The sequence below is a fragment of the Balaenoptera borealis genome (assembly GCF_965194805.1).
Source record: "Balaenoptera borealis genome assembly, chromosome: 8".
In the NCBI taxonomy this organism is placed as follows: Eukaryota; Metazoa; Chordata; class Mammalia; order Artiodactyla; family Balaenopteridae; genus Balaenoptera; species Balaenoptera borealis.
The window spans coordinates 102,754,981-102,782,112 of NC_138865.1; the positions used below are offsets into that span (position 1 = coordinate 102,754,981).

The following is a 27,132-nucleotide window of genomic DNA, read 5'->3' on the forward strand; positions in this document are numbered from 1 at the left end:
CATGGAGATGGGAGGGCCTGGTAGGATGGTGGATGCCTGAACCCTGCCTGGTCCCCACACCCTCAGAATGTCTGTGTGTACCTCGCCCGGAGACCAGGTCGTCTCTGTGGCCCTGCATCTGCCAGGCACGTCCAGGGACCGCAGGTGCCGTGGAAGAGGTGGAGGCAGAGGCGGGGAGCTGGCTAATGCCATCTGTGTCCCTGACTTCAGCTAAGCGGGGGCCAGAAACCCTCCCACAGAATCGCCTGGCACTGCAACCTTGGGATGGGGCAGTCACATCAGATCCTGTGTTTGGGTGCTGAGGAGTAAAAGACGGGCCAAGAGGCTGGTACCCCAGCCCAGGAGTAGAGAGTGATTCATCCTGACAGAGAAGGACCATGTGTCCTGACTCAGCTGTGGCTTAGAGTTAAGTGAGTAGCTGGATGCTGGCTATTCCCTGCCCCGCTGTACAGCCTTGAGCAAGCCACCCAACCTCCCTGTGCTGGGCGTCCTCGGGAAGCTGGGGTGGACGGGCCATCCCTAGATCACCCCAAGGAGCACACACACAAGGTCTTTGCTAGTCCAAACGTTGGAGGGGCTGCCGATGTGGCAAAGGCACTGTCCTGTACGAGTCCAGCCTCAGACTTTGGAGAGGCCTAGGGGATCATCCAAACTCAGGCCCTGTCATTGTTTATTGCTGTGTCACACATTTCCCCGAAACTTACTGACTTGTAAAGCGACAGGCATTGATCATGTTACTGTTCCTGTGGTCAGAATCTGAGTGTGGCTTCACCTGGTCCTCTGGCTCTGGGTCTCTCCTGAGGCTGCAGTCAAGGCCAGGGCTGTGGTCTTATCTCACAGCTCAGCCGGGGAAGGGACTGCCTCTGTACGTACTCCCATGTTTGTTAGCAGGATCCATCCTTCCCAGGCTGTTGGGCTGAGGGCCTCAGTTCCCCGCTGGCTGTTCAGCAGAGGCTGCCAAGTGGGTCTCTATGTGAGGCAGCCTGCAACAGGGCAGCTAGCAAGAGCGAGATGGTGTGAGCAAGGCCAAAGTCGTAGTCTTCTTGTGACATCACTTAACTCTAAGCCATGGCTGAGTCAGGGCACATGGTCCTTCTCTGTCCGGATGAATCACTCTCCACTCCTGGGCTGGGGTACCAGCCTCCTGGCCCTCTTTTGCTCCTCACCTTACTGCATTGTCTCTGTTAGGAGCAAGTCAGTGGGTCCAGCTGAGACATTGCACAGGACGGGAATACCAGTAGCCAGGGTCATTCAGAACCATCCGTGATGGGCCTCACCCAGGCCCCCCTTGCTGTGGGGCTTGCAGCAGGTCCCTTCTGCTCCTCAGTAGACTCAAGTGTTAAGTGGGTTATTACCTCCTCCCTCAATTGCAAGGCCGAATGGAGGGAATGCTGGGGGAGCTCCTGGCCTGGCCCCTAGCAGTGCAGCCAACACCCAGGAAGCTGTAGCTGCGGTGATTGTTATTCTCACTTAACGAAGGAAGTCATGAACCAGGCCCTTAGGGGCTCAGCTCACGTGGGGTAGGATTGGGAGTGCCTTTGAAAATCACTTCAAGGCTCCCTGGTCTCCTTGTGTAGAAGACTCCTAACACCCCAGGAACTATTCTCCATGGAGTCACCAGTTGGGCCCAGTCTGGCCCACACCACCTCCCCCAGTCCCAAGTGACTGAGGCCCTGGTAACCACGTGTCTTTCCATCCCCCGCAGACAACTTCAGGTACACGTGTGACATCTGCGGGAAGAAGTACAAATACTACAGCTGTTTCCAGGAGCACCGAGACCTGCACGCAGTGGATGGTGAGTCAGGCCCCTCACTCCTCAGGAGCAGGGTCACATAAAGAGACCCCTCTCCAGGGCTGCTTATGGGGCCCAGGGCCCACCCACAGCTTCCCCTCCTTCTTCCTACCCAGGGAAGGTCGGGCAGCAGGCAGACCACGAGTGGAGTGACGAACCTCCGAGGATTCTGGGCTAGAGAAGGTCCCCATCATATTCCATGTGTATTTCTGATGAGGGTAACCCAAGTGAAACTGCCGTTTTTGTAGGTCAAAATCAGTCGAATATCAGCAATTTTATACCGATTTATTTTATGATTTCATGTTGAGTATTCACACGCTCTGGTGAAATTAAACCAATTTTTTTTAAATGAATGATGATATTTTAGCATCTTAGATTATAGAGTTAGAAATTAGAAAGATAAATTTAGGTAATTTATTTTTGGAATCTTGAGAATCCTAGAAATAGGGTCTTCGACTGGGAAAGGCTCCGGAGGGCTCCTTCTCCAGCCCCGCACCCCGAGCCCGTGTCAGGCTGTGACAGCCAGGTCTTGCCACCTATCGCCTCTGGTCCATCCTCCCTCTCACCTCCTTTTTCTTCCCCCACCCCGCCATCTCTTCCTTTTTTTCTCCTGCCCTGGTCCCTCGAGCGGCTGGCGGTGATCCAGAAACAGGCCAGCCAGAAAGCGTCTTCCTGCCCTGGGGTGGGCCCTCGCCTGTGGGGAGGACGAGGAATGGAGCGATGTGCCCTCCTGTGGCCCTTGGTTTCCTGGGCAGCCACAGTGGCTGAGGCAGCTGTCCTGGGCCCCAAAGGCAAGCTTGCTGGGACAGAGGCTGGGAGCATTGGGCAGAGGCAGCTATGGGCAGGGACTAACAGGGCTCCTGTTTGCTTCTTTCCTTCTGCGGCTGCCGCCTCCCGCCCGGGTGCAGTGTTTAGTGTGGAAGGGGCCCCTGAGAATCGGGCAGGTAAGTCCTTGGTGGCTTCCCACCTCCCTGTTCCAACCTGAGCTCTGAGACCTGGTTACCAGGGCACTAAGGGCCGTGTGTTCTCCCACAGACCCCTTCGACCAAGGTGTCGTGGCCACTGACGAGGTGAAGGAGGAGCCCCCGGAACCATTCCAGAAAATCGGGCCAAGTATGCAGGCCTCTCTCTGGGGCCGGGGCTGGGTGGGGAGACAGGTGGGGGTGGCTGAGGGCGGCAGGGCAAGTCCCACCACTGGAAGGGGGCAGCGTTGCTAATCCTGCAGCAACAGCTCTGGCCAGTGAGGCACTGGCCTTGTACCTCACTTTGCCCACCTGTCAAATGGGTCAGTCACTCTTAGGACTTGCTTTTGAGAAGCAGCAGGACAGCACAGGGTCCAGGTCAGGGCAGTGAAGGTAGCACAGGCTTGGTGCCCAGTGTTAGCCGTCCTGAGCCTTGGCTCCTCACCTGTGGAGTAAGGGTGACACTTCCCCGCAGGTTTGTTGGGGGATTAAATGAGATCATGGATATAAATCACCTATTAATTAGCACAGTGCCTGGTACATAGTAGGTGCTCGGAAAATACTGTCGTTATTGTTGTCAGAAGGGGTTTATCAGCAAATGAAGCTTTCCGGGGGAGCTACATGCAGATGCTCTGTCCTCAGCCCAATAAACCCCTGAGAGCAGGAGCCACGCACTTGACCTGCCTATTTGCAACGCACTGGTATTGAGTATTGTGGGAACACAGCAGTGAGCAAGACAGATGTGGCCCTCCCTTGGGTAGTTCACACACAAACGGGGCAGTAGGTCAGTAAGCAGGTAGTTACAACATAGAAGCCCAGGGAACAGTGGGGCTGGGAGGCAACTGACCAGCCTTGGGAATCCGTGAGGCTTCTGCATGGGGATGAGGGTGGGGATGAGCCCCTGTATCCCACATGAAGGCAGGAGAGCTGCACTTGTTCCAGGAACTGAAAGGCAAATCGATTCTGAGTTCAGGTCTTAGAGAGCCTTGAAAACCAGAAGAAGGCAGTTAGATTTCATCCTGAGGGGAATGAGCCAGAGTTTACTCAGTGGAGAAGGGACTTGATCAGATTTGTGTTTTAGGAAGACATTTTGGCTGCTGCAGGGAGTGTGGATTTGGGTCGGGGTGGAGGTTGGTTCTCGCAAGTGAGACTGGTCCAGCCCTTCAGGAATTTGCATGCTTGCTTCTTGCTCTCTATTTTCCATGCCTCTCTTACTACCCAGCAAGAAGAGACCTTTATTGGCTCTACCTGTTGCAATAAGGATTAAGGCAGCTTGTGAAAATATACACACAAACATAGATTGAATGGATGAGGAAGTTTAGGGAAGGAGAGTCAAGGGAGCTGGAACAGTGAAGCCAGAGACAAGCCTCAGAGGGCGGGACTTGGTCTCGGCCCTTGGAAGGCATTGGATGGTCCCCTGAGTGTTCTTCCTCCTTCCTCGTAGGAGATGATTCTCTCCTTTTCTTTACCTCTTAAAGCACTCAGGAAACTGGAGATGTGATAGTGTCTGTAAATATGATGTAAAAATAATGTCTGTATGACAGCACTTGTCATATGCAATGGTAAACATTCAATAAACAGTAACATTAAAATAATCTTGAAGTGGGGGCTTCCCTGGTGGTCCAGTGGTTAAGACTTCGCCTTCCAATGCAGGGGGTGTGGGTTCGATCCCTGGTCAGGGAACTAAGATCTCACATGCCTCAGGCACAAAAAACCAAAACATAAAACCGAAGCAATACTGTAACAAATTCAATAAAGACTTTAAAAATGGTCCACATCAAAAAAAAAAAAAATCTTTAAAACAAAAAAAATAATAATCTTGAAGTGAAGAAAATGATGATATCCTTAACACTAAAACTGCCAGAAGTTAGACTGTGGGAAAACCCAGATGTGAATCAGACATGTTCCATGACGGACATTCATAGACCAATGCAGGACAGGGACATTGGGATCTGTGAAACTACCGCCCTCCCGCTTCAATGCTATCTGCCAGCAGCCCCAGCATAGCACCACCCCTTCCATCTGTAGCATCATAATTATCAAAATAGAATACAGACAACATAGGCTATAGAATTAGACAAGCCCAGGTTTGAATGCTGACATCACCAATTTACTAGCTACTTACCCCCACTGAGTGTCCTTTGATTCTTGTATAAGTTGGGAATAAGAACATCTATCTGTTCTTCAGGGCTGTTGGAGGCTGCCTGTGTCAAGTGTCTAGCCCAGCACCAGGCTTGTATTTAGGGCTTAACGAATGAGCGATGTTGCTGAGAGATAGTCAAGAGTGAGAGCTTTAGAGCCATCCCAAAGATGAACCCCAGCTCTATACTTAATGCCTGTGTGATGTCCTGCAAGTTTTATAATCTCTCTAATCACAGTAATGACAGTAAAACTCACCTCTCAGGATTGTAGTGGAGATTAGATGAGATTATATTTGTAAAGGAATTAGTATAGTCCTTGACATTTACATGGAAAGCATTAAACAAGTGGTACCTATTAATTATCCAGAAAGGTACAGAGCAAGATGAAACTTGTTCTCTATATCAGTAACTGTGTCTGACAGACAGCCAATGCTAGGACCCAGGAGGAATTATCACAAATTGTATGGGGTAGGGAATTGCATTGAGAAAACTGACTTAGTTTGGCTCCCAGCTTGACGCCATGGAAATGAGATGTCTATAAGAGTATGAGGCTGTTCCTTGTTACCACTCAGCAGCTGCCTTGTGAGATCAGAATCCTGCTTCTTGGGCTTCTGCCACTTTTTGTAAGCTGGCCAGTGCCACAGAACCCTGATAGTGATGAGGCACAGAATAAGGGGAGCTAGTAGAGGTACAGTGCACTGTGGAGGGACTAGTCCCCATAAGTAGAGCTCTGTAGGTCAGGGGAAGAGGAGAAACAGTGGCAGCAGGGCATGCTGGGAAGTACGCCTTCCACATCCATGTCAGCTGAGCAAATTGGAGAATTAAGTACTCAAGGAGGAGGAAGCCAGAGCCAGGACAGAGCAGAGGAATCCTGCTAGAAGGAGGGAGTTGGTCTAAGAGGCCCTGTGTGTCAACTTGCTGTTCGGCTGCAGATCTGAGAATTGCTCCCATGGTAATGGTCTACCATGATAATGGGGGGATGATCGAGGACAATTTGTTCAAGTCTATTGAAACAGTGTAAATCTGGATTTATTTATAGGTTACTTGAGTTTTATACCTGGATAAGGAAGAGTGACTTGAAAGGTAAAAAAAAAAATAAGAAAATAGAACTTGGGAACTATGAAAATTCCACATGACAAGAAAGGAATTTAAGAGACTTAGAGGAAGAGTGTACCTCTGAAAATGATCTACCACAGAGTCTAGAAGGAAATGCTGTTTGGCAACCACAGTCAAGTATGAGAAAACATCACCTTAGTTCACTGAGGCTGCCATAACAAAGTACCATAGACTGGGTGACTTAAATAACAGAAATTTATTTTCTCACAGTTCTGGAGGCTGAAGTCAAAATCAGGGTGCCAGTATGGTTGCGTTCTGGTCCAATGACCCTCTTTCTGGCTGTACTCTGACATGGTGAGGAGAAAAAGGGAACAAACTCTCTGGTGCCTCTTGTTATAAGGTCTCTAATCCCATCATGAGGGACCCCACCCCCATCCTCATGACTTCATCTAACCTAATTACTTCCCAAAGGCCCCATCTCCAAATAGCATCGCATTGGGAGACAGGACATCAACATCTGAATTTGGGGGGTAAACAATTCAGTCTATAGCATGACCTCTGTAAAAAAGGAAGCTGTATGGTGAAAAAGCAACAAGATAAGATGAAAAGGCAAAGAGAGAGGAGTGAGATGAGAAGAGAGAAGCAGAAAGTATAAGAACAGAATTAAAACCTACCTTGTAGATAGTAAAGAGCAGAGTTGATCTGCAGAAATGGATTAATAATGTAAAGGACAAACTTGAACAGATGAGCTTAATAAGCAGAAAACATGATAAATATGGAGAATGGGGAAACTGTTCCAGATAATTGGTGGGACAGAAACAATACTCCAAAGATACAATAGAAGAAAAAATTGCTCAGCTAAAGGAAGACCTATATGTCAGGTAGAATCAATAAAAAAAGACCCATAACTAAATAGATATTAGTGGCTCTTTAAACTATAAATATAAGGGGGAAAACTATACAGGTACCTAGACATAAAAAAGCAAGTTACTTACAAATGATTTCAAGGTGGACTTGCATCAGACTTCCCTGCAATACTAAATGCTGAAAGATCATGGAATAAGTTCTGAAGGGAAAAAGGTATAATCTAAGAATTTTATATCTAGACAAATTGTGATTTATGTGTAAAAAAAAAAAAAAGCAAGGGCTCAAAAACATGCTATTTCTCCTATATACGCAACTTCAGAAAATTACTTGAAGATGTACTCCAATGAACTGAGTGGTTGAACACATTTAAGGGCTCAATTATGAGGCATTAATTCATAGTAAAAGAGGACTTGTGAATACTGAAGCCAGGTAAACTAGAAGTAAGTTTAAGTTTAAAATTTTGCAAATCTGATTATAAAATTGAATGCAAAAAAAAGAGATCATTCTAAAATATTAAAAATGAATGTTAGGGCTTCCCTGGTGGCGCAGTGGTTGAGAGTCTGCCTGCCAATGCAGGGGACACGGGTTCGAGCCCTGGTCTGGGAAGATCCCACATGCCGCGGAGCAACTGGGCCCGTGAGCCACAATTACTGAGCCTGCGCGTCTGGAGCCTGTGCTCCGCAACAAGAGAGGCCGCGATAGTGAGAGGCCCGCGCACCGCGATGAAGAGTGGCCCCCGCTTGCCACAACTAGAGAAAGCCCTCGCACAGAGACGAAGACCCAACACAGCCAAAAATAAATAAATAAACAAAGTAAACATTGCGTTTAAAAAAAAAATACATTAAAAAAAAAAAAAAATGAATGTTAAAAACCAGGAAGGAAGAAATAGGTGAAGGATACAATAAAGTAGGTTAAACCAGTCCTGCTTATAGTGTGGTCCCCAGACCAGCAGCATAAGCATCTCCTAAAAGCTTATTAAAAATGTAAATTCTCAGGCCCCACACCAGACCTGTGGAATCAGAATCTCCAAGGTGGGGCTCAGGTGTCTGTGTTGTAACAGTCTTTCTAGATGATTCTTATTTAGGCTAAAGTTTGAGGGGCACTGAGTTAAACTACCTTTCTCAATGGTAATAGATATGAAAATATCATTTCGTGCTTGACTATAAAAATTAGAGAAATGTATCTTATATACTGTCTAGAACAATGGAAAATATTGGAAAATGCTGGATATTGGAGAATAATGGAAAGGCAAAGAAAAGAGTTCATACATCAAACAACTGAAAACTAAGGGAATAAACCAGAAAGGGTATAGGATGAAAAGAAAAGAATCATAAGACAAGTAAAACCAAGTCAGTAATAGCAATAAAAGCAAATGGCATAATTTCCTTTATTAGAAGACAAAGATTCTCAGGTTAACTTAAAAGAATCCAATTATGAATGGCTTATTAGAGACAAACTTAGTTAATTCCTTGTCTTTTACTCTTCTCTTTCCCATGGAGCTCTTTCCTACTCCCTTAACTAAATTGAATTCCCTATTAGGATTTTCATAGCACTGTGTCTCCTTAAGACTACCCATTGTGTTTGCAGTTTTAGATTTGTTTGTGTGATTATTTGATTTTTCTTTCTCCTTTTCCAGACTGTAAGTTCCTTGAAGGCAGGGACCATTGCTCAACATTTTGTGCCAGCATTTAGCACAGTACCTGTTTGATGAATGCAAGTACAAGAAAATTTAGGGAAATGGCTTTAGGGACATGTGAACAAGTAGAAGGATCTAACAAAGTAATTATCAAGAACTAATAATATTAATACCAGACGAACTAATAAAACAGTATAATTAAAAGTTAGAGTGGTGGTTCTTAACTTTCTAACACTTGAGGATTTTCTTCAGGACCTGTTAAAACACAGTTTGCTGGATCCCATCCTTAGGATTTTTCTTTCAGAATGTCTCAAAAAAGTGCTGAGAATTTGCATTTCTAACAGGTTCCCAGGCAATGCTGATGCCACTAGCCCAGGGACCACGCTTTGAGAACTGCTGTGTTAGAAAATAGTGTAATGTTAACAAAGGATATGGTTCAAAGTGGAGGTTTTGATCTCATGAGCCTATCTGCATCAAACAACATTATATCTAAATATACAAAATAAATTCAGAAACACAATGAACTGGAAGGATTGATCACAACATTTAGTCTTTGACAGAGCAAGGAGAGAAATAAAGGTTATATAGAGTTTGAATAATACAATTAATACAGCTGATCTAACAACTTCAGAGCCTACAAAGAGCAATAATATATCTTTACCAGTGGTCATGAATCAGTTAACAAAAATTATTTAGCTACCAAAATATTTAAAGCTTCTATATTGCAAGAAAAGAACATAAACAGACTAAGAAACCAATTGAGAAAAGATACTTGTAACATGTCGAACGAAATGTTGATGCCCTTAATCTATAGAGTTCTTAGCAATTTTAAAAAGGTAAACATGCCTATAGAAACATTGACTGTAAACACAAATAGGAAGGTCACAAAAGAAAAACTGTAGTTCATTAATCCTCAAAAATAGTCAGCTTCCTTAGAACTCAAAGAAATGGAAAATAAAACCAGCAGTGCAATGTATTTCTCCCTATCAGGCATAGTAAGAAGATGATAGTACTTAATGCTGGCTACAGTATATGGAAACAGTCATTTTGAGATCTTTCTGATGGGGGCGAAAATTGGCCCAACCTTTCAGTAAGTAGTTGGTGCTGTGGTGATCAAAAGCCTTAAAAATGCAGACCCTTAATTTATCCTGAGGAAATATGTGCAAAGATTATGAACAATAATCTTTATTTTGCAGTGGTGTGCAAAAATAATGAGCAGATGTGCAAAAATTTCTACGAGTATATGGATCACAGCATTTTTTTTATAAGGGAAAAATTTTGAAACAATCTCAGTGTCCTCTGGTTTAGGAGACTGGCTCAGCAAATTCCAAAGTCCAGTGGGAACCAGGCAGCCAATAAATGCAGTAGAGATCGATGTTTATTGATTTGAGCAAGATGTCTACAAAATATTGTCGATTGAATGCACCAGGTTACAAAGAGCATATAGATCAGGGCCGGCTAATTCAAGGCCCGTAGAAGCCAGACGGCTGACATCAGTGAGAGATGAGATGGGAGTACAGGGTGGGGTCTGGGGCAAGTGGCCAGGTGAATGCTCCACCCCATGGGGTAGCTGCGACTCTTTTTGGGGGATTATAGATGATTGAAGTTTCTCTTATATTTAAAATTTTGTATTTGTATTTATCAGTATTTTATAATTTTCCCCCAGTGAACAATATTACATCAGAAATTTTTAAGAAGAAAGAAGTTAGGCAGTGCCAAAAGAGAGGTAAAGATGAAGTTCGGTGGGACCCAAGAGGAAGACGTGACCCCTTCTGCCAGAGGGTGGGGGGTGTTTGGGGGCAGGGAAAGTCCTGGAGACAAGGTGACCCACATGTGGCCATTGCAGAGGGCAAGGCTTGAAAAGGGGCTGATAAAGAGGTTGGCACTGGAGGTCAACTCAGGACACCACACATTTCCTGAGCACCGGGGCCTGGGGGTGGAGCGATGGAGGAGGACAGCGTGTGCCAGGTACTGTTCTAAGCATGTGACATACAAATTTAATCCTCACAGCAATCCTATAAGGTGGTCCTATCATTGCCCCATTTTACAGATAGGAAAACTGAGGCACGGAGAGGTTAATAGATTTGCCTAAAGTCACACAGCTTGAAATAGAGGAGCTGGGATTTGAACCCCGGCGGTCTGACTCAAGGGGGCTCCTGATTCTAGTTGGTGGTCCCAGAATGAGGAGGGGTTTGGGGGGAGGGAGCAAGCTGCTACTTCTGGATGGGAACAGGCACCCATTCCCACACTCTTCTCTCCTTGGACAGAAACCGGCAATTATACCTGTGAATTCTGCGGAAAGCAGTACAAGTACTACACGCCCTACCAGGAGCACGTGGCCTTACACGCCCCCATCAGTGAGTACCTTCTCTGGTTGGGGGCAGGGTGGGCCAGCTATAGGCTGAGGCTCTGGAGTTTTGCCAGGAGAGGGTGAAAGCAAAGGTGAACTTGTTCTGGGTCAGCCTCTAGGTGTCCAGGTCTGACCTGGGGCCACCTGACTGCAGGAGCTGGGAAAGCCCCACCCTTAAGCCAGGAAAGCCTGAGTCCTCCCCCGGTGGTCTCAGAGGCCTGGGCCCATGTGGATTTTGGGTTAGGAAGGGTGGGCATCATTCACCCAAGTCCTTCAGCAGCCTTGTCCTCACCTCTTCCAAGCACCTCCAAATCATGTGGTTCCTGAGTCCCCACCCCCAAAGGCAGCACCGTGTAATGCAGCTTCAGTCTGAACCAGTGCAGGGCCTAACCCAGGCTAGAGGATGGTCAGTTAGACAAGACAGCTTTGCCCTTGGAGGTAGAAAGGGTAAGAAGTCAGAAGGAGTGACAAGCCGGCCCCAGAAGCCCCGGGTATTAGTCCCAGTGGAGTCACAGGCATGTGTGTGGCCTTGGGCAGGCCCCCAATCTCTCCCTCCTCCCCTGGCCTGGGAGGGAAAGGGTTCTAAGGATCCTTCCCACAGGGACATCCTGGCCTTCCATTCTCCCGATGCAGCTGATTTCCCAGCTTCCCTTTTGGATGTCAGAGGGGGCTGTATCCTTAGATCCCCAAGTATATGAGCTAAGAGGGCCCTCAGTCCTCAGCCAAAGTTCTGACAGGGCGGGGCTTAACCACACTGCAGGGCAGTAGGGTGGGATGTTTAAGAGGTATTTGGGAGTATCCCTGCTTTTGTTTGTCACAACAGAGCTATGGGGATCCCACTCCACAGTCTGTGGATGGGAAGATTTAGGTTCAGGGAGGGGAAGGGATTATGCAAGGTCATCAGGGTGCAAGGTGCCTAGAGTAGGGGAGGCCCAACCCTCCTGGAGCACTGGCTATAGCAGCACAGGCACGTGGGCCCCTGAGGGCTTTCAGGTGGGCAGGGAGGGTTGTCCAGAGCTCAGGCGGTGGAGGAGGTAGCTTCCCCAGGAAGTCCCGCCTGCTGCGCAGAGCGGCAGGACTGAGGGGTCTCCCTGTGGGCGGGAGCACCCATCCTTAGGTGGAACCCTAGGCTAAGCTTCTCATCCTGCTAGACCCCTGACTGCTGGGTAACCTTGGACCTGTCACTTCCCTTCTCTGGGCTCAGGTTTCCCACCTGTGGGAGCTCTCAAGGTCTTTTCAGCCCAGGGGTCTGGATTCCAGTCATCTCCAGTATAAGGAGACCCTCAGGCAGGCATCTGCAGTGGCTCAACTAGAGGAACCTATCCTGCCACCCATACTAAGCATATATGGGTTATTTAGTGCCCACCACATGTCCAGGTTCTATGCGGGGGAGAGAGGACACAGCTTACACTGTGTGGGCACTAACCCATCATTTGACCCACTCATGGTGCTGGTGCTGAAGCATCAGGGCTGTGGCTGGCTTGAGCTCCTTGGCTCAGACCCCTCTGGGGATCCCGCTTTCCATGGGCAGGGACAGGGGCAATTGTGTGTGGGTACCTGCTTACCTGTGCTCTCCAGGGAAACAGCAACTGCCCCGCTGCCTGGTGCCCAGAGGGGATGCTATGCAGAATGCACTTACAGTTAGGTGTTAGTTACAAAGCCAGCCTGCAACTTGGGTTTCAGCCTTTGGAGAAAACCTTCAGTGCTGTTTCTGCTCTTCCCCCAAATGGCTCTTGCTGGAACAAGTTGAATAAGGTCATGGAGTTAATAAGAGGAGGAGCTTGGCTAGAACCCAGATAGGCAACCTCCAGGCCCATACCCTTAACCATGAAGTTCTCCTGCATCACATGTCAGATGGTACAGCAGGAAGGGGAGCTTCATTTGTACCCTGATTACTTCCCTAACATCCAGGTACTTCTCTCCTGAAAGGCTGTCTAGTCTTTCTCTGTTCCTTATTTTCTTGTTCTCTCTATTGTGAACTCTCTTTGTCTTTCTGCATCTGCATCTCTTCTTTATTACTGAAGTCTAGGGACTCTATGATCATCTATGTTTAAAGTTACAGAGTGAGAGATTTAGGCTAGATGCAACAGAGGATTGATTCTCCAAAGCTGACCAAGAAATAGCCCCTCCAGTGGCCTTTGGATCTAGATATTTGTATGTCCATGGGTTCTATGTGGAATTGGGGGCTGGACTTGATGGCTTCATCAAGTGATACCCAGGGCCAGGCCTTGAGAGACCCTGGGTCTCCTGAGAGCATCCAGAGAGATGTAGGCTGACTGAAAGGAGGTCTAACGAAATGGAGTCATATAATATGTACTCTTTTGGGTCTGACTGCTTTCACTTAGCAAAATGTTTTTAAGATTCATACATGTTTTATATATCAGTTCATTCTTTATTTTTACTGCTGAGCAATATTCTCTTGTGTGCAAGTACCACAGTTTGTTGAGCCATTTGCTTGTTCATTTGAATTGTTTCCAGTTTTAGGCTATTATGAATAAAGCTGCTATGAAAATGCTTGTACTAGGATTTCTGTGTTCACTTCTCTTGGATAAATTCCAGGGAGTAGAATTGATAGGTCATAGGGGAGAGTATGTTTACCTTTTTAAGAACTGACAAACCATTTCCCAAGATGACTGTAGCACCTTTCACTCCCACCAGCCACAGATGGGAGTTGCACTTGCTGCAAATTCTTGCCAACAGTTTGGTGGTAGGAAGCTATTCTGGTGAGTGTGTAGTGGTATTTCATTGTGGTGTTAATTTGTATTTTCCTGATGACTAATGATGTTGAGCACTTTTTCATTTGCTTATTAACCATTCGTATATTTTACTTAGGAAACTGTTTAAGTCTTTTGGCCATTTTTTTTGGTTGGGTTGTTTGTCTTTTTATTGTTAAATTGGAGGAGTTCTTTATATATTCTAGATCCAGGGTTTTTATCAAATATATATATTGTGAACATTTTCTCTCAGTCTTTGGTGTGACTGTTGATTTTCATATAGTATCTTTTGATGAGCAGTTTTTCATTTTAATGAAGTCTAATTTATCAATTTTTTTTTTATGGTTAGTGTTTTCTCAGTTCTACTCAGGATATCCTTGCCTACTTCAAGGTGGTGAAGATATTCTCCTTTATTATCTTTTAGAATCTTTATACTTTCAGCTTTTACATTTAAGTCTCTGATCCATTTTAAGTTAATTTTTGTGAATGATGAGAGGTATGATTTGAGATTAACTTTATTCCATATGACTGTCTGGTTGTTCCAACACCATTTGTTGAAAAGATTGTCCTTTTTCCATTACATTGCATTGAGACCTTTGTTGAAAATCAGTTGAATGCGTAAGTAAGTGTGAGTTTATTTCTGTTCCACTGATCTATTTGCCTGTGTTGGTGCCAACATGGTCTTATTTACTGTAAGTCTTAAATCAGGTACTCTCAGTTTTTCAACCTTGTGTATTTTTAAGAATATTTTCCTTAAAACAAGGAACTTTGCCTTGCAATATAAATGTTAGTCTTATTGCCAATTGCTACAAAAAAATCCAACTGGGATTTTGTTTAGGATTACACTGAATCTATAGACCAATCTGGGGAGAACAGACATCATAATAATAGTCAATCTTCCACTTCATGAACATAGTATATCTCTCCATTGGTTTAGGTCTATTTAAATTTCTCTCAGCAATAGTTTGTATTTTCAGAGCAGAGGTCTTGCACATATTTCATTAAATTATATCTAAGTATTTTATGGGGTTTTTTGATGCTACTGTGATTTTTTTATTTTCCAGTTTTTGTTGCTATGATTTTTGTATATATTGAATTTGTATCCTGCAACTTTGTTAAATTCACTTATTAGTTCTATTAGCTTTTTTCTAAATTTATCAGAATTTTTCTTGTACATACTGATGTCATCTAATAAAGACAGCCTTACTTCTTTTTTTCTAATCTGTATTCCTTTTATTATTCTCTTTCTTCCCCATTATGCTGATTAGGACCCTCCAGTTCAGTGCTGAATAAATGAAATGTGTGGATATCTCTGCCTAGTTCCCAATCATAGGGTTCAGTTTTTCATCATTAAGTATGATCATTTTCATCATTAAGTATTATGTTAGCTAAAATAGGTTTTCATAGATGCCCCTTTGTCAGTTGAGGAAGTTACCTTCTATTTCTAATTTACTGAAAGTTTTTATCATAAATTGGTGTTAGGTGTTTTTTCTACATCTATTGAGATGATCCTATGAGTCTTATCTTTTATTCTGATAATGTGGTAAGTTACATGGATTGACTTTTTAAAAAAAATATGTCACCATGTCTGTTCTTTATTAAAATACATTGACTATCAGAAAACCATGAAATGAACTAAAGGACATTACAGTGTTGGGATGTTTCTTCTTTTCCAGAAGAATGACTTCTTTTTTTGAGCTTCTTTTTCTTGGAAAGGCATCTAAATTGCTTTGAGACCTAGGGCAGTTTGTAGAGTTAATTTGCTTTCAAGCATGTGTTTTCTGATTACATCTATCTAAAATTCCCTAGAATTTTACCTGGCTTTTAATATCACTCCCCAAACTGACCCTTCAGTGGCAGGGAACTACAGTCCTAGGATTAGGATAGTGCCCCAGATTCAATCAGTGGTTTGTTAACCATGCTCATAATCAAGAAAATAAATATTTCTGGTATTTTTTTTAAAAAACACCTTTATTGAAGTATACTGTCACTCAATAAAGTACCTTATTTAAAGTAAACAATTTGATGTTTTGACCTATGTATGCACCCATGAAACCATCACCACAATCAAGATAATGAACATATCCATCACCCCCAAAAGTTTCCTCGTGCCCTTCTGTAATCCCTCACTCACCACTTCCCTACCCCCAGGCAAGCACTGATCTGCTTCCTATTACTATAGATTAGTTTGTATTTTCTAGAATCTTGCAAATATGGAATCTTATAGTATCTACTCTTTTTGTGTGTGGTGGGGTCTGGCTTCTTTCATTTAGCATAATTGTTTAGAGATTCATCCATGTTTATATGTATCAGTAGTTCATTCCTTTTCATTGATGAGTAGTAGTGTTCCACTGTCTAGATGCAGATACCACAATTTCCTTCATCTGTTTACTTGTGGATGGATATTTAGGTTGTTTCCAGTTTGGAGCTAATATAAATAAAGCTGCTGTGAACATTTGTGAACACGTCTTCCTATGGACAAATGCCTTCATTTCTCTTAGGTAAATACCTAGTCTGGATCATATGATAAGTTTAACTTTTAAGAAACAGTCAGGCTGTTATGCCATTTTACACTTCAACCAGCAGTGTATTTTACTTTTCTTGTAATGTCCTTGTCTAAGTTGGGTATCAGAGTTATGCTGGCCTCATAAAGTGAGTTGGGAAGAGTGTTCCCTGAGTATAGTGTCAATTAGGTTATGTTGGTTAATAATGTTCAAATCTCTATACTTTTACAGGCTTTTTAAAAAATCTATTTCTTCTATTAAGTAGAGGGAGAAGCATTAAAATCTGCAACGATAATTGTGGATATGCTGTTTCTCTCCTTAGTTCTGTCAATTTTTGATTCATGTATTTTGAAACTTTGTTTTTAGGTGCATACACTGAGGATCATTGTGTCTTGATGAATTGACCCTTTTTAAAATTGTGCAGTGCCCCTTTAAATCTCTGATAACACCTGTTGTCCTGAAATCTACTTTATTTGATATTAATATAGCCACTTCAGGTTTCTTAGGATTAGTATTTGTATGATAAATCTCTTTTCATCCTTTGAATCTTGTGTCTTTATATATGAAGTGTGTACATATAGTTGGTTCTTGCTCCTTTATCCAGTTGGGCAATCCCTGCTCTTTAATTGAGGTGTTTAATCCATTTACACTTAATATAATTTATTGATATGGTTGATTTTAAATTTACCATCTTATTATAATTTTTCCTGTTCGTCCCATCTGTTCTTATTCCTCATTTTTTCTACTTTTCTTGCCTTCTTTAATATTAATCAAGAATTTTTTTGTTTCCTCTGTTAGCTTTCTAGCTATACCTCTTTTTCTTTAGTGGTTACTCTGTGGTTTATAACATTCATCTTTAATGTATTACAGTTTACCATGAATTTATAACACATCACACATAATCCAAGAATCTTATAACAACTTACTTCTATTTACTGCCTTCCTGTCCTTTGTGCTATTATGATACATATACATCTACATAAGTTATAAACCCAATAATTTTTCTTTTTGCTTTATATAGTCAGTTATTTGTTAAAGAAATAAGAAAATGCCTTTTATATTTACCCACATATTAAAATTTTCATACTTTTCTTTCTTTTTTATAAATCTGAATTCTATGTTATGATTTTCCTTTATTTCCTGAAGAGCTTCCTTTAACATTTCTTATACTGTAGGTCTGTTGATGAAAGAGTCTCTTAATTGAAAGTGTTTTCATTTCACCTTTTCTTTTGAAGGATATTTTCTTTGGATATGAAATTCTAGGTTGAGATATTTTTCTTTCAGCATTTTAAAAATGTCATTCCTTTATCTATCTTCTGGCTTATGTTGTTTCTGATGAGAATTCAGAGATCATTCTGATTGTTATTCTGTATTTAATGGGTCTCTTTTCTCTGAATGCTTTTAAATATTTCTCTATATTACTGATTTTCAGCAATTTGATTATGATGTATAGTTTTCCTTGTGTTTATCCTGTTTGGGGTTCACTGAGCTTCTTAGATCAGTGGGTTTATATTTTTCATCAGATTTGGAAAATTTTCAGCCAGTATTTCTGCAAATATTTTTCTTCCCCAATCTCTTCCTTCTCCTGTTGAGACTTTAATTACATATATATTAGATTGTTTTATGATGTTTACAGATCAATTGAAGCTCTGTTCAGTTTTTCAGCCTTGTTTTCCCTCTGTGTTTCAATTTGGATAATTTCTAGTGTCCTGTATACAAGTTTACTGATCTTTTCTTCTACAGTCTTATTTGTTTCATTAGAAATATCCATCAAATGATTTTACATTTCAGCTATCATATTTTTCATCTCTGTAATTTCCACTTGGTTCCTTTTTACATTGTTTCTTTCATTATATTCATATTATCCTTTAAATGTTTGACCATATTTATAATAGCTGTGTTAAGGTCCTTGTCTGCTAATGCCATCATCCCTGTCATTTCTTTATGTTCCTATTGATTTTCTTCCTCTTGATTATTACTCACATTTTCCTGCTTCACCTAACAAATAAATTTTTATTCTGTGCTGCACATTGTGGATGCATGCTATGTTGTTGAGTGTGTGGATTTTGTTGTCTTCTTCTAAAAAGTGTTGAATTTTGTTCTGGCAGGCAGTTAATCTACTTACAGATCAACTTGATACTTCAAAGCCTTGTTTTAAAGCTGTGTTAGGGCAGTTCCAGAGCAGTCCTTATTCTAGGGTTAGAGTAATCCTTCTGAGGCATGGCTTTTCTGGGTCTCAACTGAATGCTGGAGGTATTCAGCAAGATCTCTCCTCTGGCAGGTGGAACTCAGACATCTCCTTGCCTTTTGCCACCTCTGAATCTTCAATCAGCTCCCTGCCCCACTCCCCCCGCCCCCAGCAGCTATTGGTTGCCAGTCTTTACAGAGGCTCCCTCTGCACAAATACAGTTTGGTGTTCAGCCAAAGACTTCAAGGGACCCCTCTGCGCATTTCTGGAGTTGTTTTTTTGCACAATTTCCTCCTCTTTGTTATTCTTCCCTGTAAACTCCAGCTGCCTCAGAAGCCCTGAACTCTGATCACTGTCTCTCAGATCAGTGAGATTGAAGTGCATCCTTCAAGCTCCACCTCTGTGCTGTGGTTCAGAGGGTCTATCCTAGCAGAGAGCTGGGGTGATCCTGGGGCTCACAGCAGGTCTTCTTTCATGAATCGCAGTCTTGCATCATCTACATTCAGAGTCTGAAAATTCTTGTTCCATGCATTTTGTCCAGCTTTACAGTTGAATCTGGAGGAGAGCTAGTCCTGTACCAGGTATACATACCATCATGTCCAGAAGTGTAAGGTCTCCAGTTCTCTTTCTAAGACTAAAATCTGTGAGCAGCGGTTCACAAATTAGATTCCTCTTGCATAACATCTCCCTTGCATTCCCTCCTCTAGCCTTTGAGCACCCTATTCCCTTTTGCCTCCAATGCGTTTCTACTCCCCTCTACCGCGTTAAAGGTTTCAGGGAAATCCTCTGGTCTTCCCTGCCTCTCAGCTGCATGGTTACCTTTCTTGAATCCTTATAGTCTCTGAATTTTTGTTCCAGTTAAATTTTCAGCTTTACAGAAAGAAGAGACCACGTGCTATCTTATTTTTAATATCTCTTATGTGTAAATATCTCATACCTTTCTTACTAGGCCAGTCTGCCAGTCTGGAATGCTTTCTTCCTTTCTCAGTGAGAACCCAGGTAGGAATATCAGCCTGATAACATTCCATGTGAGGAGGTCAACAGATGGAGCAAAAGGTTGAGTGAAATGAGTTAGGAGCCTGGGAAGTTTATCTTGGCTCGGCACTGATCTCCTCTGTGACCCTGGCGTGGTGCCCGTACCTCTCTTGAGCCTCTTTGTCCCTAGCTGCCTTATACCCTTGGTACCAGTGGGAGGATAACATGTGAGAAGCTTCTTGTGCCCTCTCTTGGGCATCCCATCTTTAATGTGCTCTGTTTAAGTGGTTCTGAGCCATTCGTGCGTTGATTCCTGGTTCCACAATATCTGTTGAGCACTTCCTGTGTGCTAGGGAATGTGCCAGGCACTGAGTGCATAGTTGGGCCAAAGTGGCAGAGTCCCTACCCCCACGGAACATACAGGGTAACGGGGAAAAAGACATTGATCGAAGATCACACCATGGGTCATGATTGGTGGCAGTCAGATCTTGGAAGGGAAGAAGGGAGGCGACTGAAAGATAAATGACCAGGTTGGGTATCAGGGAGGGCTTCCAGAGGAAGTGATGTTTAGGTGGAGGTATGTAGGACCAGCAGTAGTGATCCAGGCAGAAACTGGAGGGAAGAACATTCCAGGCAGAGGGAATACCATGAGCAAAGGCCATGAAACTTGGAAGAGAGAGGGGTAGACTGAGAGGGCAAGGAGTGGGCAGGTCCCAGGCAAGGGTCCAGGGCAAGCAGGTGATGCCCGAGGGTTTACTGTATCATGTGCTTTTGGGTGTCCTGAGCTCCCTGCCACAGGGAAGGAGGGGCTTTCCCACACAGAATGCCAGGATTTTGACAGCAGGGTCACAGACCATGAAAAGATCTGATCCAGAGGGTCTCCTAGAAAACATTCTGCAGGTGGAGACGAGGCCTAAGAGGGGAAGCAACATGCTCTGTTTATTGCTCAGAAATTCTCTGTCCCTTGTGCCCAGGTGCCCGGGGGTGTGTTAGTGCCTAAGGGGACCACATGGCCTGTGCAAAGACCTCCTTGAGAAGCTGGCAGGCTTGAGCCCCCGTCCCATCCTGGCACTAACTTTCTGTGTGGCTGTAAACTTATTAACCATTCTGGGCCTTGGTTTCCTTGTTCCTAAAACATACCATTAATAACTATTTACACTTGAAGAGTAGTTTACCATTCAAGGTGCTACCGTGACCTGTGTGGATTCTCACAAAATCCCTGTGAGGTTGGTAGTGCAGAGATGGGTGTCCTGCTCTCATCAGTGGAGGTGAGGTGGGAAAACTGAGGCCAAGAGGGGAAGTAAAGAGTCCAAGACCACAGAAGCCGGAGGTGACAGACCTGGGATTCAGAGGTGGGTCAGGCTCACCGCACACTCAGTGCTGGTTCTGTTAAACAGTGAACCACAAGCTGTGGTCCCCAAACTGTGCTTCAGGGAGACAGGGGAGAAATCAGAAATGGGATGCTGGACGCCTCCCTCAAAGTTTGATGTGTAGGTTTATCCTATGGCTAAGGAAAAAAAAATTGAGAATTGTGAGATGAGCCACTCTTCTGGTTGAACTCAGGACCTTCAAGGTCCTTCACTCTGAAAGGGAGGGAGGGAGAAAGGGGGATCATGTGTAGGTATCCTTCCCCACCCACCCCTATCCAGTTCCTGATTGAGAAAGTGAGAATCTGGAGAGTGGGGTGGCGGGGAAGAGGAGTAGCGAGGGATACCTGTGTTCTCCGCAGACTGAGCCTGGGGGATTCCTCCTGGGGCTTGAGTGGGGCAGGTGAGGGCTTGCTTACGGGGCCACGACCAAAGGACTCCCCATCCCCAGCTCCTGGCATCTGGTCGCTACTGAGGTGGAAAGGCAGCGACCATCCCAAAGGGACAAGGGGGGCCAGCCTGAGTCCTCTGAGCTCACCTCAGGGCCTCGGGTCCTGTGTGACCTTGAACAAGGCCCTGACTCCTGCGTCTCTGGGCCTGGGCTTCCTCACTGGCCAGGAGTGGGCAGAGGTGGAGGGTCAGGGATCACCCGTCTATTTTGGCTATGAGAGCCGTGGGCGCAGCGTCTGGTGCCCAGGATGGACACTGCCCTGGGGACAGGGGTGTAAGAAGGTCTCTCCTCTGCCCCTGAGGCAGGCAGCAGGGCAGGGTCCTTCCCAGGCTCCGGCCAGGCTCTGTGGCAAGGTGGTGCCCTCGAGATGTTCCCAGTGCCGGTGGGTTCCATGAGCCCCCGGTCAGCCCCGGAGGGGTCCCTGCTCTTGCCGTCTGGTCCACTCTTGCCCTCCGGGGAGAGTTGCAGTTGAGTGAAACCACTGCCTCCCCTTTCGGTTGGAAGGTGGCACTGTGGCCACATTCACGGGCTTGCCACACCGGTAACTACGTCTCCGGGCAGCGTGCAGGAGGCTGCCACCTGAGACCAGCCAAGCTGGAGACCCGCTGAGGGTCAGGGCCCCCCACCCCTGTTCTCAGTAACTCCAGCTTCTGCAGAGAAGGCGGGCAAGGGAGGCAGGAGGTGTGGGAAATGGTGACACAAGCTGCCCCTAACCCCACCAGGGAGCTGCTGCACTGATTTCCATTAAAGCGTCAGGCATTGGGTCGAGCACTGTCCCCTGAGATTGTCAATCCCAGGCAGTGCCCAGGAGCGCCACGAGCCCCTTCCTCTAAAACCGTGGGGCGACATTGGGCCCTCTGCTCTTCCCCTCCCCCATCAATCAACCCCACACGTCTCTGCCTCTCTGTCGTCTATCATTACTGCTGAGCCAGCCTGCATTGGAAGGAAAAGAGGCTTAGGAGTCAACATTTTAGAAAATGCATCTGAGCCTGGGTTGACTAATGCAAGTGCCCCAAGCACGGGTCACAGGCCGAGTTCTTAGACACGCAGAGCCTGGGTTGGTCAAGGGTTATGAGTGACCCAGCCAGTGGGCTGGTTAGTGCCCTCCAGGTAATGCTGAGTGTGAGCTGGCGATCAGGCTTCCCTTGAGGAGAAGCAGGGGAAGGTTCTAGACTCCCAGACTTTCTCAGGCTCCAGGTGGGAGCCAGAGCCCTTGCTCTCTCTGGACCAAGAAGTTTTGGCCCTTGAGCGTAGGGGTCTGTGGCCCGAGAGGCCACGTACTTGGTCGGCTCCAAGCGCCCTCGGCAACTGAGAGCGTGACCCTCTCAGGTACCGCCCCCGGGTGGGAGCCACCGGACGATCCAGACACGGGCTCTGAGTGTTCGCATCCAGAGGTCTCCCCGTCTCCACGCTTCGTGGCAGCGAAGACCCAGACGAACCAGTCGGGGAAAAAGGCTCCGGCCTCCGTGGTCCGATGCGCCACCCTCTTACACCGCACCCCTCCAGCCACCCAAACCCCGACGTTCCGCACTCCAAATTCGGGATCTCCGGCAAGCAAGGCAACTGCAGGTACCAATGGCCTATGTTACCCTCACACTTCCTCCACTCCCCACCCTTCTCCCCACCTGCCACAGCTGTGCCCGGGGTCATTGTTCCCTTGCAAGAGCGAGGGTGGTGGTCCCTAGCTCTCTGGGACGAATCTGGGTCCCGGCTCTGCCTCAGGCTGGCTCTGTGACCACGGCAAGCCACCTAGCCTCTCTGAGTCTAGGTTTTCTTACCCTAAATCAGAGGGTTGTACAAGATGGTTTGCAAACTAATTTTTTTAAGTAGGAGAATATTTTTCTCCCCAAGCCATGGCCTAAGGAGTTTTAAATTCTTTTAAATTAATTGCCAACATTTGAACATTAGGAGATTTTTATATGAAACTTTTGATTTCTAGCTTACATTGAAAAGTCAGATCTGGCAGTCCTGGGCCCACTTTCCTCAGGGCAGCAATTGCCTTGGGGCCGAGCCACAGCTGCCTCCTTCAGTAGAGTGTGTGCTCTTCCGTTTTCCACAGTCCCCACCGCTCCCTCCTGCCTCCCCAGTACAGTGGCCACGTGGCAGGTGCCATGTCTCATTGTGATCACACTGTTGTCTGTCTCACATCCAGCCCAGTTCATCCATTTACGTCACCTGCCTGGACCCTCTTGGCATGAGTTTGCATCCCCCATTTTTCAGAAAACCCAGTCTAAAAACTCATTTCTACGAAGAGCTGCTCTCCGTGAAGAAGAGTGTTTGGCTGGGAGCTCTGTTCTCTTGGCCTCCCTCTACCTCACTGTTCAGGAAACCCCTCCACGAGCCATAGCCCAGCAGGAAGCCAGCGGATGCCCACTCCAGTGTTGTCTGAGTCTATGCAGAAAGGGCTCAGACTCTGGAAGGGTGAACAGGCAGTGAAAGGTGCACACCAGCCATTTCTTAGCAGTTATCGGGGAAAACTGATAAGACACACTGTGTGCTGAGTACCAGCTAATCAGGAATCCTGATTCACACCGGGTGGAAAGAGCCTTGGGCCTCCTGCCTAGATACGTGGGATGTAGGGTAGAGTGATGACTTGGTCATTCTGGGACTACGGGCCTTTCAGATGCCCTTAAGAGGCCCAAAGTTATCCATTAAATGTACAAGTGATCAAACTGAGAACTCACTCAAATGAACCAGGGGGCTGGACCGATTACAGCCACGTGATGAGTTGTGCTCGCCTTTACTCTGGTTCAGAAGGCTGATCAGGAGCAAGGATGTGGTTCTTAAAAATGTTTGAAGCTGTGCTTATTGTGCTTAGATCTCCCGAAAGGAGAGTAAGTAGTTAATCCACTTTGAAGGTAATGGTTTTCAGCTACTGTGTAGAGAAGAGCTAGTAGCCATTGTTTTTTGGCAACAGTAGTTATAAATCAGTTAAACAGGCTGGTCATCACGAACTTATTGGTGGTAGATACTGGCTCAACTAAATAATGGGATCACGGCTTTCAGGTCTTGATTTTACTCTCGACCTTGTGGCTGGGAGTTTTTGCATCTGCAGTTTCTGCAGAGAACTGCCTGTAGGGCCTGTGTGGTCTGTGGCAGCTCTCAGATCCCAGAGTCACCAAGTAAGCATCAGCAAGCGATGGGGCTTGCCTCTGGCTGCCTTTATGTGACCTGGAAGGAAGACTTGTGGTGGGCGTCACACCTGGATTACTAGCTGCGCAGGTCAGGGGACACCAGGTTGTGAGCCGGAGCCTGCGTGTTGGAGCTGGAAGTCATCACTGCCCCCATCATGCTAGAATAGGCAGCCGCTCCCGTGCGTGGGTGCGTGTGTGTGTGTGTGTGTGTGTGTGTGTGTGTGTGTGTGTGTGTGTGTGCCTGCGCGGGGATGTCCCCTGTGGAGCCGCTCGCTGGTTTTCAGCCAGAGGTGCCTATAGCAGGGATAGCTGAACAAAATCTGCTTTATCAGCTGAGCCAGAGGAGGCTAATTATAAGAGTTTGTAACCTTGGTTGTGCTGAATTGTACCAATATGTTGGTCAGGCTGCACGAAAATCCTCCACAGATGGGTAACCATCCCTTGCATGCATGAGGGTTAAGATGGAGAAAGGAACCACTTCCCTGCCCCTTTAAAGCCCTTTTTAAAAAGGAAGCATCTGTCCCAAGAATGAAATCTCCTTATTCTGCCGTCTTCAAGGGTTAGGAGCTTAGCCAGCCCCAGGAACTTGACAACCTCACTCTCTCTGGGTTTTCACCTATAAGGTGGGAATGACAGCGTGGACCACATAGGGTGATTGGAGGATTATGTGGATGTAAAGCATCTGGACCAGTGCCTGGCCCATAGTAGGTGCTTCGTAAATAAGAGTCCCCCCGTTTTTCCTAGGTAAAGAATTGAGGGGCTTTCTTTGCCAGTTTACAGATGGGATCTTGAAGTGGGCAGGTGTGTAGCTCTCAGTCCAGGCATTTTACAGACACAGTTAGAAGAGAGGGTCTTGTGTGTGATGTTGTCAACAGCCTCTGCAAAAAGGAGGCTGCATCAGGAGGCACTGTCAGAGTCGGGGGCAGGGGAATTGAGCAGGGCCTGTAGGAGCCGCCTGTGGCTTCCTTTCCCATCACCCCAGTGATCGTCTGGAACCCCAGCCCCCATAGTCTGAGCGCTTGCCCTCCTGGCATAGGGTGGCCTGGGTGACAATGGCATTTCCCAAAGTGGGTTCCCAGAATCACCATTTTTGAAGGATGTTAACGAATCTCATATTTTTAAATGGGCTTCAGTGGCCGATTATATTTCGGAAGAAGGTTGGGTTCAGTGAAGCCAGATGGGTCTCTCTCCGGGGGAACTTCTCAGAGCCTTTGATACCCTCATGCAGGCTGTTTCTCCATAAGAAAGAGGCTGCTGGGTCACTGCTCATCCCAGATTGACTTGTTCCCAGAAGCCTTTATATCCTGGCGCATCCAGCATCCCCAATGAGCAGCTTGGAAAAGTCGTCACCTTCTGGCTCAGACATTCGAGACAGAACGTTGGTGTTTCCCACCTGGTTGGACCCTTTCTCTGACTCCGGCGTTCACAGAGAGTTCTGGGAGAAGGCGAGCCACTCAGGAAGGCGCATCAGTGGAGACACCCCAGAATCACTCAGGGAGCCAGTCCCTTGCCCCCGATGAACCCCGAGCAGACCTCACCTGGTCTTTGGCCTCCCAGGGTGTGGGGCTACCCCAGCTCAGCCTATCATGACTTCTCTACCACCCAGGGACCCCTTCTGCTCTCTGGCCCTCCTGCTCTGCCAGAGCCACCGCCAGAAAACAGTCTGTCACCCTCCCTGCTCCTTGGCGGGGCCTGTGTCAGCAGAATCTGGCAGAGCAAGTAGCGAGTGGCAGATCCAGATTGCTTAGTGTCACGTGTGGCTCCCCAGGGGTCAGAGATGGGAGACCCTGGCCTGTGTGCCATCTCCTCGATCAGTTGGAGCTCATGAGTGCGCCCACATCCCACACACATCCCCCCCGTGCCTGGACCTCCACCCACCCTGGGCACTGTCGGGGGCCTCCTGGGATCCTGACAAGGTATCAGGCAATTCAGGTGAGCCTGAGGAGCTGCAGGTTTGGGGTTTGGGGTTCTGGAGCCCATCGCTCTGCTGGTTCCCCAGCATAAAGCCTCAGGCACTCACCTAGCCCAGGGGCCGGGGCGGTTCCCACGTCCCTGGCCTCCCAAGCCCCCTCTGGCATGCGCCTCCCTTTGGACCTGTTGCTGACCAGTCACCGTGGTTTTTCCTTGCTCTCTCCTCTCCCCACCCAGCAGAAAGCGCTTTCAGTCGGAGGGTAGAAGGCAAAGCACAAAACCACTTTGAAGAGACGAATAGCAGTTCCCAAAACTCCAGCGGTGAGTGTGCCCCATGACGGTCACCCTGTGCTGCCGCCTCAATCCGCTCCGGGATCTTTGTGGTGTGTGATGGGGCAGGGTTTTGGGAGGAGGCTGAGGGCAGAGAATTACAGGGCGGCCAGAGCCCAGAGGAAGCGGGAGGGGCCCTTTGTTCAGGGACATCCCTCCGGGCCTCAGGAGCATCTCCAGGACGATGGATCCTCTTTGTCTCTTCCCCATGGAGAGAGGAACTCCCCTGCCCCATGACCTGTGTGATACACTGACTCGGACGGCCCCCTTTGAGCCATTGCTGTGTTTATAGGATGAACATCACAGCCATTTTTTTTTTTTTCCCAGAAGAAGCAAAGCGGGTACAGTAGAGAGAGCTGTGGCCTAAGAGCCGGAGGCCCCAAGTTCTGGTCCCCTTTTGGACCTGGGAACATCCAAAGGTTCCCTTCCAGCTCCTACCAGCCCAAGTAGGCTTGCCTGAGGTTCCCAGTGGTGTTTTGGCGCCCCCTGGTGGTTGCCTCCTGCAGGACTCTAGCGGAGCCCTAGAGCACCTTAGAGCAGCCAAAAGCCACTGTCCCTAGCCAGACCTGGGGCCAACCTGGCAGAGCCATGCGTGATCACAAGCAGCCTCTGCCCGAGAAAGGCACAGCAAGCTGGTCTGCATAGTGCCAGCCAGGGCAGGGTGTAAAAAAGATTTTGATACTTCCTTTATACTAAGGTAAGCCATCACTCACTTTCTTGCTCAATTAAAGTTTAATTCACCAGATTAGGTGTT

The 27,132-nt window shown here is 46.5% G+C and overlaps 1 protein-coding gene across 19 annotated transcripts in view; it reads left to right on the top strand.

Moving 5' to 3' along the window:
* ZNF618 (zinc finger protein 618) overlaps nt 1-27,132 on the top strand; it is a 184,782-nt gene that overhangs the window by 132,831 nt on the left and 24,819 nt on the right. For 2 of the 19 annotated variants that reach the window (XM_082403856.1, XM_082403869.1), the window contains exons 6-12: nt 1,706-1,795; nt 2,701-2,736; nt 2,828-2,905; nt 10,121-10,180; nt 10,722-10,811; nt 22,333-22,572; nt 26,286-26,369. In XM_082403856.1, coding sequence (XP_082259982.1) covers nt 1,706-1,795; nt 2,701-2,736; nt 2,828-2,905; nt 10,121-10,180; nt 10,722-10,811; nt 22,333-22,572; nt 26,286-26,369 — 678 coding nt within the window. Of the gene's footprint in view, nt 1-1,705; nt 1,796-2,408; nt 2,584-2,700; nt 2,737-2,827; nt 2,906-4,230; nt 8,598-10,120; nt 10,181-10,721; nt 10,812-22,332; nt 22,573-26,285; nt 26,370-27,132 lie in introns of those variants that run through there. The other 17 variants (XM_082403867.1, XM_082403870.1, XM_082403858.1 and 14 more) reach the window with 13 other exon arrangements.